Source organism: Emydura macquarii, unplaced genomic scaffold (genome assembly GCF_026122565.2).
Source record: "Emydura macquarii macquarii isolate MOO-44397 ecotype Brisbane River unplaced genomic scaffold, CSIRO-AGI_Emac_v2 contig_3287, whole genome shotgun sequence".
NCBI classification, from domain to species: Eukaryota; Metazoa; Chordata; order Testudines; family Chelidae; genus Emydura; species Emydura macquarii.
The window spans coordinates 1055609-1068913 of NW_027133424.1; the positions used below are offsets into that span (position 1 = coordinate 1055609).

General features: G+C 54.3%; 1 protein-coding gene across 1 annotated transcript in view; it reads left to right on the plus strand.

Annotated features, from left to right (window-relative positions):
• OLFML2B (olfactomedin like 2B) overlaps positions 1 to 13305 on the plus strand; it is a 53722-nt gene extending 40417 nt beyond the window's left edge. The window contains exons 6-8 of the mRNA XM_067532516.1: positions 3555 to 4145; positions 10423 to 10599; positions 11558 to 13305. Of these exons, the coding sequence (XP_067388617.1) occupies positions 3555 to 4145; positions 10423 to 10599; positions 11558 to 12159 (1370 nt within the window). The 3' untranslated portion in view covers positions 12160 to 13305. The remainder of the gene's footprint in view (positions 1 to 3554; positions 4146 to 10422; positions 10600 to 11557) is intronic.

Genomic DNA, 13305 nt, shown 5'->3' on the forward strand with positions numbered 1-13305 from the left:
GTAAACCTTTGCAATGTATTCTTTGAAAAGTAAAACCCAGACCAAGCTTCTCTCTCCCGCTGGGGTGTAGATGCCACGCTGTCTCCTCCCCTACGTGTTACTTGCTAGATTTGTTTGCCTTGTATGTAAATGGACCTTCATTACCTCTGTCTGAGGACCAGGCTGGTCAGAAAAGAAAATGCACTTTCCTTTGTCTAGGGCACACACTGCTTATGCATGGCTTGCCAAACACATTTGAAGAATGTCCATAACTCTTTGTACATAGCCGGTACATACATCGTGCAAGAATATTAATGATCAGTGAGTTATTAGTTTTCTAATGTCTTCCATGACACCTTTTAGATACAGACAATAACGACAGAGTGAGGTGCAGTGAGTATGTCAGGCCTGACATGAGCGGCTGATTCAGAGCAGTGACCCATAAGTGTGTCGCACTAATTAATACGTCCTGCCGGCGTTCTGAAGAGCACTTGCACAGCGATGTGATGGGATTAGAAAAAAGTGCTAGTGGTAATGGACGGTGTTTGAATTTGGGCTGGCCACCTTACAGAGCACAATACACAATTCTGTAGGTGCAAGAGGAAAACACCTGCCACTGAACTTAACACGGTATACATTGGAGTGAGGGAAATGTTCTCTGTGGGCCATAACGTGTCTTGGCTGCTGACCTAGATCCAATAAAAGCAAGAGTTGAATTGCCTGCTTCACGCTCTAAAGTGGGTCTGCAGAAGTTAGGAGGATGATAAACTAATTGGAAAAATTAATGCTAAAAACTATCTATGGACAATAATCCTTGAAGGAAATTGCTGGGAAATTACCTTGCCTGGCATTGGGCAGTCGAGTCACCAAACACTGGTCTCTACTCCACTAGTTTTAAAATGCTGTGATGTTATTCAGCCAGCAGTGGCATCATCTGAAGGCCCAGGTGCAGGGCTCATGCAGGAAGGACAGCCAGCTGTATCCACACTGAGATCCCCAAACAAGGCAGAAGGAAACCAATTCCATATTGAAAAGCGGATCCTGGCAGTTACATTTGTTGTCTTAAGTCCCACGTAGATGCATGTGAGAAAAACCACATGTAGGCACAGGCTCCTGGAAAAAAACCTTTGTCTTTAACACCTCAGTGGAATCGAATGTATGATGCTTAATTTACAAAGCTATATGGAACATATTAGCAGAGCAATAAACACACCACCACCTAAGGACCATACCGATGAATATAAACTTCCTGTATGTGACACAAACCTAGCACTCCATCCAAATTAGCCGACTTTCAATCGAATGCATTGATGAATATGAACTCTCTTGTCTAGGGGCTGTTTTTCACATAAACTGAAATGGAGAGATTTGCAAGGATCAGCCAAAGCAAGAGCAGAGCTAAGTCCCAGGCAGAGCTCACACTGGCCATTCAGGACGAAATGAGCGAGGGGAACATCTTACCTAAAGTAGCAGGACTGATTTTTCAGCAGCACTGAAAAGAAGGTGCCCAGCAGTTACCTAGGAACTGAAAAATGCATGTAGAGGGCAAGGGACTAGACTAGGAAACACGCTCAGACAGTTCATTGTGTTAATAATATAACAGAGCACGCTCATACACAGACCGTAATGTGCTTTACAAAGTGTGTCAGTGTCCTTATCCAAACGGCAGCATAAAAGAGGGCCCAGCAGGACACTGACAGCTGGGACTAGGACACAGCTCTTCCGAGCCTCACAGCCAGCCCCTCCCTCCCCCCTCCCCATGCCACATTAGCCCCCAGAACAATGCACATATTTGCTTGGGGAGAGCAGATGCTAATGAGCAAGGCCTGGACTGTGACCTCCCAGGGAGACAATGGCAACGGCTACAGAAGGGACTTACAGCCTTGGAAATGAAAAAAGAGTCCTGTTTGCTGTGGAATGAGTGCTAGGCTGAGTTCACGGAGATTTGAAAACGAACAAACGCAGGCAAGTGGCTGATGAGTCCCCACGTCAAACACAATGTGTAGGACATTGAAAACAAACGTCCAGCGAAGAAGGGCATTTCGGCCCCTGCTGCAGGTGCTTTCACTTTAAGAACTGCTCTCAGCTTGGAGAGGCATTGTGCTAAGCACTGTACACACAGAGCACGGGACAGTCCCTGCCTGAGGTGAGGTGCTGACTGTCTAGTGCAGAGCAAAGTGATGGCAGTGGGAGCTGGTGCTCCCATAAACCCTGCATCCAGCTGTGATCTCCAGCAGTCACAGCCTGGGCAGTTCCTACAGCAGATTCCCACCAGAGCCTGGCCACAGCCCTTCCCCGCCCAGAAAGGAAGGGGCGTGCAGTGGGGAGAGAGATGATGGAGGTTTGTTATAGGCAAACTAAGCACCTGCCTAGGGAGGTAGATTCTGCCTAGGGCAACTGGGCCAAACCTGAGTGAGTGGTGTTGCGACCTGCAAGAGTTTTCTATGCCAGGCATGCAAAGCTACAATCCAGACCAACAGCCAGTCCTCAACAAGTGTTCTCACCCCAGAGGAGAGCCGTGTACAGAGCTGAAATAAAGTGAAACGTTTGGAAGAATCCATTGACAGGGATTAAGTAGAGCTGAGCAAAAATCAGTTTTTCCATCCCAGGGAAATGGTGATACGTCGAGTTTGCATCCCAAGTTGGGATGACACGGCAAAACATCGACATTTTTTAACAGAGTGAAAAGTTCTGGGAAATGTCAATTTGGAAATGTTGTTTTGAGTCAGTTCAACACTAAATTGTGTCTGCCTATGATGCCACGGTGCCCCAGGAAAGTTGTAGTTTAGGTGTCTCATGACCCATGCTTCGCTTCTATAGGCTGGACTGCATCTCCCATGATGCACCACACAACTTAGAGGGGAGACTGCAGGGCATCGTGGTAAGTGTAGTGTGGCCAAGGAACCTGGCCTATGGGGGAGGATGGGGGCACAAGGGTCTGAAACTACAACTCCCGGGAGGCAGTGTGGCAACATAGATCAGATACTGTTTAATGGGGACCCGATCCAAAGGAAAATAATTTGTTTACATTTTCCTGAGAGCACATCAAACATTTTCTGCAAAACTAGATTTCCTGAGGGAAAATTTCAATTCTGTGGAAACTGCATTTTATGCAGAAGAATAATTTTGATGGAAAATGCCTGAGCAGCTCTAACTTTGAGTTATGTTATTTCAAAAGTAAAAGGGGAGTTAAAGTGGCTGAGACGTGGAGGTGTAAATTAGCTTTCCTGTAATGAGCACAGTATTGCCCATGCAGATGAGCTGATGTCATGGGCGTGAGTGCTAGTAAGCACCTGAATGTGTGTGACATGCCCAGCCAGCATGATGCTCTGTTGCCCTCTAGTGGTGGCTGGGGGGACACATGCCCAAGTACATGTGCTACACGTGTCCAGACGCCCATGCGGTTGGACAGCACTCAGTGCGGTGTCCTCTGACAAGCCTGGCTCTGGGGTACTCATGAACCATGACAAGCAAGGACAGGCTCTCTCGTCTGGCTCCTTGCACATCCCTCATCCCACCATGGGCTGGGCTTACCCGTGCACCTCCCCGTGATACGTGTTTTGTTTGCTTGGCAGAGGACGAGCTTTTCAGTGGGGACCACACAGTGGATTTGCTGATTGAAGACCAGCTCTTGCGGCACAGTGGCAACGAGCAGAGCAGCACCACGAGGCAGCCGGCTCCAGCGGGAGGGCCTCTGACGCTCCAGAACATCGCCGCCACGGTGGAGTACCTCTCGCAAGCTGCCCCCACCCTTGGCAGATCGCCATCCTCAGAAACTGCCACAATGACTTCACCACTGTCCTCTACTTTCACACCAGCGCTTCCCACGGCAATGCCCGCCACCACTGCAGACCAGCTCCCAGCCATGCTGGAGCCTACCACTGTTGCTCGAGCCAGCCCCACCAGTGAAGCAGTAGACGAGCCAGCCACATGGACACCAGCAGCTGTGACGCAGACGGGCACCCAGGCACCCCCAAGTGTTGAGGTCCTGCCCGCAGCCAGCACCCCCAAAGCCACTGCCCAGTTCTCAGCAACAGCTGGGACAAGTGCTGCCGCTTCAAGGAGCATGGCCTTGGCTGCGACTGCCCCTCCAACGCCCGCCAGCCCCACGCTCCCTGCCACTCCCAAACACAGCCTGGACGAGGAGGATCTGCGAAGCATCATCGGTGAGTCTGCGCTCTCTGCTCCGCTTGTGTCCTCGAGCGCCAGGTAACTGTGTTGGGGCCCCACCATGGAAGAGTGACCAGGGATGTGGGTGCATTGTGTGTGTGCCTGCGCTGGGGAGGGCTAGTCACAGGATCTCTGTTCTAAGCCAGCTTTGCAAAGAAGCGTGAACAGCAATATTCTGGCATAGTGGATCCCAACACCAGCTGGAGTTAAGGTTGCGTATGTGGATGCAGGGGAAGGGTGGCCCTGTGGCTAGGGTACTGGGCTGGCATTTGGACAGCCTGTGGTCAGTTCCTTGCTCAGCTAGCATTGCCCTGCATGAACTGGGACATGGGCGGAGAGTTGCAGTGCCTAGAGCTGGGGCCCCCACTGCCCAGGTCCCTGTATGATGCATGGAGAAGTGAGGGGCCTAAAGAACCAAAAGATTCCCAGAAGCCAGCATGCTGAGCCAGGAGCTGCCTAGGGAAGCTGGGGGGAAATGATGGGGAGGGTGTGGCCCCAGACCTGCCTAGCAAAGGGATGTAGGCACCTACGGACAGAAGAGAGGCCCCTATCTGCACCTCGGAATCACAGCTGGGAAGCCTTTCCTGTTGCTGAGCACCCAAGGCGATGGTCCTTTCTCACTGGAAACCAAGGAGGGGGTGCCCACCCATGCTGGGGGAGACCCAGGTCCACGTCCTCTTCTACCTAGGAAGAGCAGGGATCAGGAACTTGAACCCACGTCTCCCACAAGTGCCCTGACCACTGGACTGCAATCATCGTCACGCTGTCCTTGCCCCATGCCCATTCTAGCATGGAGGGCAGAGCAACTGGGACTTGGTGTGTCTCCAGCCCGTGGAGGGCATGGACGTGCCCCCTGCCCTCCTTCCTGCTGTTCTACTCTCCCCGACAGACACACAGGAGCCCTGCTGTCCCCTGGACACTCACACCTGCTGCCTGCCATCACCCGACACACACACTCTGCTGTCCTCCAACACACACACACACACACACACACACATATCCCCCCAACATTCACACCCCCAACACACACGCCCTCAACACTCACACACAATCCACCAACATTTGCACCCCCAACACTCACACACAATCCCCCAACACTCGCACCCCCACACTCACAGAATTCCCCCCAACACACATAGATGCGCTCTGCTGTCCCCTGACACACACACACAAGCCCCTGGCCGTTTCCCCTGACACTCACAAATGCCCTCTGCTATTCTGGCTGGACATGGCCAGGGTGCTCAAAGGCTGCCTGGCCGGGCATTGGCTGGCGCAGCCTGGCTGAGCGCTGGTCTCTAACAAATAACACACAACATATGAGCCCATCAGTGATAAAGCACCTGGTGTGGCCAGCATCACCAGGACCTTGCTGGACAATGATGGAAGCCCTGAGCCAGCCCACCTCGTCTGCCCAGGGCATTCACACCTCCCAGACCTCGGCGGGGCAACGGGCAGCCTGCACAGCCTTCCTCTGCCCCGCAAACACCCAGCGGGAGAGAGGTGACTCAGGTGAGACAGCTTCATTTCAATCTGTTCACCTGCCAGTAGGAACCTGAGGTAAAGCCAACCTGAATGTTAGGCTCATTTCCAGACCACCGCAGACTCCAGGAATCCTGGAGGAGCTCCCGACACCGGGCCGGCCATGGTGGTGGAATTCCCCTGCCATGTCATCTGGGGAGATTTTGACACAACAAGGCTGCAGATGCAATCCCCAAAAACTCTCCTCATGTGCCTCCCTGGATTTTCCCAGGTCAGCACTGGTCCAGCCCAGCCAGCTGATCACACCCTGTCCTTCATCTTTGACTTAGACAGCAAGACAGAGGAGAACCCCCCCCCTTCATTAAGGCAATGATCAGAGCCTTTCCACTGCTCAAATAGCCTCTTCCTCCCAATGGCTCTCACAGATCTCCTGGGCTTACTGCCACCCTGGGCCAGGTGAAGAGAGACAGGCAGAAACCTGAGCAGTGATGGCAGAAAAAAGGCTGATTCAGCCAACAAATAGAACACATTCCTCATAGTTTGTGCTGGGCTGTATGACCGGTCAAGAGGCCCTTTCCACCAGCCTCCATCTCATTCAGTTATCTAGGGGAGTAAATCACGCCATCAATCCTGCGTGCCTACAGCCTGCCACAGAGCTGAGCAGCAAGCGCTGCCCACATTCCCGAAAGGATCACGCACAACGGAGAAGCCTTCTCGAACAGCCTGGCTTCGCCATCGCACCCACACACTGTAGCCACCCACACTCCCAGAGGTCAGCCCGCTCAGACCTCCAGAAGTCCTGGACATGCTAAAGAAGTGAATCCAACCTAAGTCCTTCCTAGCTTGTGAAAGAGGCGTGTGCAACTGGTGCCTCTCTGGCCCAAACCAGCCAGCACCTCATGAAGGGAAGGAATCGTCCTTTCCTCCTTCACTCACACACACACACACACTGGTCCACCCAACAGTGAAGAAACCCATGCTGGATACTTCAGTCCTAACCACCTAGCCCAGTGTCCATCCTGCCATTCCTGGGAAACTCACAGACGCAAGCCACAAGCTCGTCTAACGGAGGGTAACAGTCTAGACCCAGCACAATCTGGATTCAGGCCAGGACACAGAACTGAAACAGCTTCAGTGGCACTGATGGATGATCTCCAGCTGTCACTGGAGAGAGGCTAGACATCTGTTCTCATACTCCTGGCCCTCTTTGCCATGTCAACACTTGACCAGGAGATACTGCTGTCTTGCCTGAGAAAGCTGAAAGAGGTCTAGGGTAATGCACTGACATGGGCTGAGTCCTTCATGCGGGGATGGACCCAGTGCATAGCGATGGGAAACTATTCTCCACCCCAGACCTTGCCCTTGTGGGGTTCCACCAGGATCAAGTCTCTCTCCAGTCCTTTGCACCATCTACACACAGCCACCAGATGAACCGGTCAGATGACATGGATTCAAAGGCCAGCAGTCTGCAGATGACACACAGCTCTACCTCTCCTTCACCACAGACAGCTACACCTTACCAGAGTGGCCCAGTATTTAGATAAGCTCAGCTCATGGATGAAGGACAGATGGGTGACACTGAATTTGAGCAAGACATCCTATCCTGGCAGATGACGAGCTGGCTTCAGCAATTCATGCTTTCATCACCTTCTAGCTGGATACAGCAGTGTGATATACCTGGGCGTGCATCTTTCAGCACTTAGGAAATAGCAACTAGTACAGAACACTGCAGCACATCTCCTCAGTGACACAGGCTGCGGGGACTATCAGACCTGTCCTCCACGCTCTAAACTGGCTTCCCATAGAGTAGCCAGTCAAGGTCAAGGTCTCAGTCCTTATTGTCAAAGTGCCTCTTGGCATGGGCCCAGGGTACCTAAAATATCGTCTAAATCCCCAGCACAAAGACCACGGTCAGCAACTCCACTCCGCTGGTGTAATGGATGTCTCAGCAATCGGGGCAAAGCTTGTCTGTACAGAGACAAAATCTTCTCCAGGGTGGTCAGAGACTGCAGAATGAACTCCCCTGGGACCTACGGGCCATTCCAGACTTTCCCACCTGCTGCAGCACAGGCCAGATATGGTGCTTTGACCTGCCGTCTCTAATAAAAGCACAGAGCAACCGGCATAGTTATTTAATAAATGAATAAATAAAAACCCTACCGAAACAAGGCACTCCATTGCCCACACTTCCCCTGTGGGGCGAGGATGAGGGAACAAGCACCACATGGCAGATTGGTGTTTAAAGCACGACAGAAAGGGGCTCTGACACGTTGGTGCTGAGCCCGGTAGAAGAACCTCTCTAGCACAGAACAGAATCAGGCTGGCTTGTGGCATTCGGCTGGCGTTGCCAGGCTGGGCCATGGCCTGGTGATTCTGGGTTTGTGTGATGCAGCAGGTGCCTGGCGGGGGCACTGTCGTGCAGTGGCTGCGCAGGCTCAGTGGGACACGGCTCAGCTGGGCATGTCGGGGCTGAGTGGGGAGTGTGTGGGCAAGTGCCGGGGCTCTGAGGGGGCAACGGATGAGTTGCAGGCACCGGCCAATGGTGCAGTGTCAGCTGGGGCAAAAGCAGCCCTTGCTGATTGGTCAGGGAATGAGACACTGGCCAATCGAGTCCCTAGACGAGCCCCGTCATGCAGCCAGAGCGACCTGCTCTTCACCAGCCCTAGATGGGGCTGTCAGGGCCTAGCCGGGGCAGCTCCTGAAGAATTGTGCCTACACAGTGAAATGGGCTCTGTGAAGGGGTGCACTCACCTCTCCTGGGCACCTCCCATCGAGCCGCGTGAAACTTCCACACTCTGCTCACGGCACCCCAGGTGGTCGTTGTCCTTGTCAGGCGGGTCTTCAGTGGCTCAGTCCTCTGGCTGAGTCATACACCGGCTAAACACATGAAGGAACAAACCCTTCCGGGATAAAAGGTCCGACAGGGTCTGTCCCTGTGCCCTTGTTGGTTTCTGCTGGCCTGTCTCCCCGCCGGCCTCAGCCCCTTCTGGGCTCGCTGTAAGTCCGTGTCTGCCCTGCCACAGAGCAGTACCCCAGGGCTTCATTTCTGGGGACTCTAAGTCCTGCCCATCACTTGGGCCTCTAAACAAGCCTTATCCCCTTCGCAGAGCTCAGGCCACTCTACCGGGGCTGGTGGAGGGACCCGGGCCCACCCACTACTCCGGGTCCCGACCCAGGGACCTTATGGATAGCAGCCCCATACTATTTCCTGTCACTCTGCTGCTGCTGCTGCTGCTATTCCGTGGGCCACTCCCACGTAGCCCCTGACCGTAAGGATGAAGTGCTAAACTCCTCTCCCCCCATCCTCATCCCACTGGTCCGAGCCAGCAACTGTCCTGCTTAGGCCATGTGGCTCCTTTTTAAGTGGGCTTGCTGCGCTCTGATTGGCTGCTTCCCTGGAGCCTCTCTAGGCAGGCATGGAGTACCCACTCTCACTGCTCCTTTTCTGGGGCGGGGTGTGGTAGGAACGCGAGGCCTCTCAAAGGCACCAGTACACCTGGTCACAGGCTCTTTGAAAGAGAAGGCGCTAGTGGGTAGCCAGATGCAGGGCAGCCTCCTCCCTTAGCTCTGCCAAAGCCCTGGGGCTAGGTTCACACTGGGATTTAGGCACTGTAATTTTTCCCTCCCTTGCTACCCAGTGGAATCCTCTGCCCCCAGTGAGGTGCCCAGGCTTCCATTCATAGCATGGGGCGAGGCAGCCACCTACAACTGGGATCTGCCGAAGGGAGCCACTTAAGTTAGATAGTGACATTCAGAGGGGAGCAGCGGGGCTTAGGGGGAAGCTCCACAGAGGTCTCCAGGCACCTAAAGCCCATGGACGTGGGCTGCTAGGCACATCCCTCTGTGTAGGATTTCCTGCTGTGAACCTCTCCTGGAGGTAGACGCCAGGAGCCGCAGGAACTGAGGGCAGAACTGAGCTGGCTTGGGATAAGTCTCTGCGCTGCTGCAGAGCTGGGGGCAGCTGAGCACTGGGTCTGCGAGCCTCAGTGGTGCTAACGGCTGGATACTCAGAGGCCTAAAGAGGCAGCTAAGGGCCCCAGGCCCTTTGTGAATGTAGCCCCTTGCTCTTGGTCTGCAGCACATCCGAGCACACCAGGTCCTCCTGAGCCAGCCCCGCCGTCCGGGGGACAGCACGCCAGCTGGAGGGCAGACACCCCCTGGGGCCAGGGCTGAGTCACACCAAAGCACTGTGCTCACGCTCAAGCTTTGGGGCGATGGGGGTAACAGTCAAACCCGCTGAATTTCAGCAAGCTTTGGACAACCCCAAGAAACCTCCAATTTCTCTTGGCTTCGATGGCAAGCGACACGGCCGAGGTTCCCCTGAAAGTGTTGAGCTTCAGCACCTTATGCCGTGACACTGGCCATGAGTTCGGCTCCTGTGCCTGCCCCACCCTCCCCAGATGCTGCAATGGCACTGGGAACATTTGCCTGCCCTTTGCAGAGGAATGGGCTGGTCTCATCCAGGAGCAGACAGGGATAATTTACCAAAGGGCTTTGGTTTTGCTCGTGCAGTGGGACCGTCTGCTAGAGGACTCCTGGAGGCCCCGGCACAGGCATGCAAGTGCCTATGAAGCACTATGAGGCATGGCAGGACATCTGCTGGCCTCCCGGGGCTGGCAATGGGGAAAATCTGAGGCCGTGGGTTTGGAAGCAGTTGGGATTGGTGGGGAACGCAGTTGCTGGGCTGTGTGAAGTAGGCTGATGCCTCAGTCTGTGGCTAGAGAAGCGGCTCAGCACAGCCCGTGCATCCCCAGTAACTCCAGGGTGAGTGATCTCTCTTTTCCCCTGCCTCAGGGCGTTGCAAAGACACGCTCTCCACCATCTCGGGGCCCACCACCCAGAACACTTACGGGCGGAATGAAGGCGCGTGGATGAAGGATCCTCTAGCCAAAGATGAGCGGATCTACGTCACCAACTACTACTATGGCAACACACTGGTTGAATTCCGCAACCTGGAGAACTTCAAACAAGGTATGCGCTCCGGCTGCTCTCCTCGTCCTCCCGGCGCGTGTACTGGAAATGCTCACCGAGTGTTATAAACAGATCAACATACTGCTCCCAGTTGTGCAGGGGGACAGTCTGCCCAGGGCCCGTTTGTGTGCCAGCTGCATGTGCATCTCTTTGTACGGCGCCAGCACTGGGCACGCCTGGCTCCCAGGGCTTACGGCAGTACACACCACAGTAATGAGCCCAGCTCATGGTCCTGTATCTGTGCCCTGGGCACTGAGCCAGCTGGCTGGGTCAGGCCACTTGCTGTTGCTTGTTCCTGTGTTGCTGGTGATTTCAAGGCTCCTGGGAGCTCCCCCAGTTTACCCTGGCCCCCTCCATTTCCCTGCTGTGAGTGAGTGGGTCTGCGATCAGAGCCGAGTGGCAGGTCGTTAGCCACTGGGGAAAGGGATGATTTGATCCCAGGACTGAAGGTAGGAAGGAGTGTGAGGGGGCCAGGCTGGAGAGGAAGGAAGGGCTAGCGATTCGGGCACCAGCCTGGAACTCAAGAGACCTGGCTTCAGTGCCCTGCTGGGCCAGACTCCCTGCAGAAGCTGGGGCTCAGAGCCTCAACGGGATTTAGGGGCCTACCTGCCACCAAAGCTGGTGGGTGCCTAAATCCCTTGGAGGAGCTGGGCTTCAGTCCCTGTCTGTGACTGGGCCCAGCCCTACCTGTGGAGTGCTGCAAGGAGCAACACCCCAAGGAGAGTGAGGCAAGCGGGCACCATGGTGACGCAGCCACGCACACACCTGCAGGCGACAGACCAGTGTGATTTGGAGCCATGTCAGTCAATGAATGCAGTGCTGTGTCGGGTGGGGAGCGCAAGGGGGGGGGCAGTGGGGTGGCTAAGAGCTGAGGGAAGGGGATGCCGAGTGACAGGCAGGGGTCGGGGAACCCGGTGAGAGCCCCAGGTTTCATTGGTGTCATGTCTCTGCTGTCCAGGGCGCTGGAGCAACTCCTACAAACTCCCCTACAGCTGGATCGGGACAGGCCACGCGGTCTACAATGGCTCCCTCTACTACAACCGGGCCTTCACACGCAACCTCATTAAGTATGACCTGAAGCAGAGGTACGTGGCTGCCTGGGCCATGCTGCATGACGTGGCCTACGAGGAGACCACGCCGTGGCGGTGGCAGGGCCATTCTGACGTGGACTTTGCCGTGGACGAGAATGGCCTGTGGGTCATTTACCCAGCCATCAACTACGAAGGCTTCAGTCAGGAGGTCATCGTCCTGAGCAAGCTGAACGCTGCAGACCTGAGTACCCAGAAGGAGACCACGTGGCGGACAGGCCTGCGCCGGAACTTCTACGGGAACTGCTTTGTCATCTGTGGCGTGCTCTACGCCGTGGATAGCTACAACCACAAGAACGCCAACATCTCGTATGCCTTCGACACGCACACCAACACGCAGATCATCCCGCGGCTGCTCTTCGAGAACGAGTACTCCTACATCACCCAGATAGACTATAACCCCAAGGACCGCCTGCTGTATGCCTGGGACAATGGGCACCAAGTCACATACCATGTGATCTTTGCCTACTGAGCCCCAAGACGCTGCCAGGGCTGCCAGCCCCGTTATTATTATTATTTTGTACAAATCCAAGAGGAAATTATGTTTTTTAAAAGTGGATTGTAGATCAGTCCACAGGCCAGAAGCCAACCCTTTATTTTTGGTGTAACCTTGCTTCTCTTTTATACTGCTGCTGCCGCGTCCCACCCCGAGTGGGAAGGACAGGCCACATATTGCTTTGAGTCTATCTGCAGTGGGATGGCTCCTGTCCAAAGAGAGAATCCCGTTCCTTTAGCACTGTCAACATGAAGATTGTGAAGGCAGGGAAAATACAAACATAGCTACAGCTACTTTTTAAAGAAATAATAAATGATAGAAAAAAATCAAACCAAGCAGACGTTTGCTCAGCACAGACATGACTAATGCACAGTGGCGGCAAGGCCTGTCCTTTCAGGGGGGGTGCTCAATTCTTTCTGGCTGCACTGAGTCAAATTTGTGACAGTCCCACTGGCCTGCGAACAGCCACAGGTGTTAATTTGACAGCCATGTTTACAGATGTGGCATCAGTTTTCTGTTCTGCATCCTGGCGTCCTGGGAGCCAGCGATGCTGTTATTTGACTTCGGTGCTGTAGCTCTGCCCCTTGCTCGATCCACTCCCCCCTGCTCATATGACGTGCACACATGCAGCCCAGCGTTCCCTTGGTGCAAGTTCTCCCATGTCTCTGTCCTGCTATTGAGCACCTGGGTGACTAGACGATGCCATGCTGGGAGCCACTCCGGCAACTACCATGCCAGGAATGGGAGGGATGCACTGCCGTTTTGTAAATAAATGTAGCTGATTTTGTAATCCACGCTATTTGCTTTTACTTGTATCTCCCTGGGCAGAGGCTCAGCTTTGCCATTTGGTCGAGTTTCCCTGGAGACGATCAGGGTGGTCCCACTCCTCGGCTTGCACTTACAGGGAGTGTTTCACACTTGGGAGCTTGGCCTGCGAGCAGTGCATCCCCAGAGCTTGTGTGGCTTTGTGGGCACAGGCTACGTTACAGAGACCTGCACTAAACGCTCCTTTCTTGCAGAGTAGCTCGGGCCCTACCTTTGCTCCTGGCCTGCGGTTCTGTTTGTATGGCCCAGGCCCCATGCTGCTGCCATTCAGCCCCTGTGGTGCATCAGCCTGTCAGC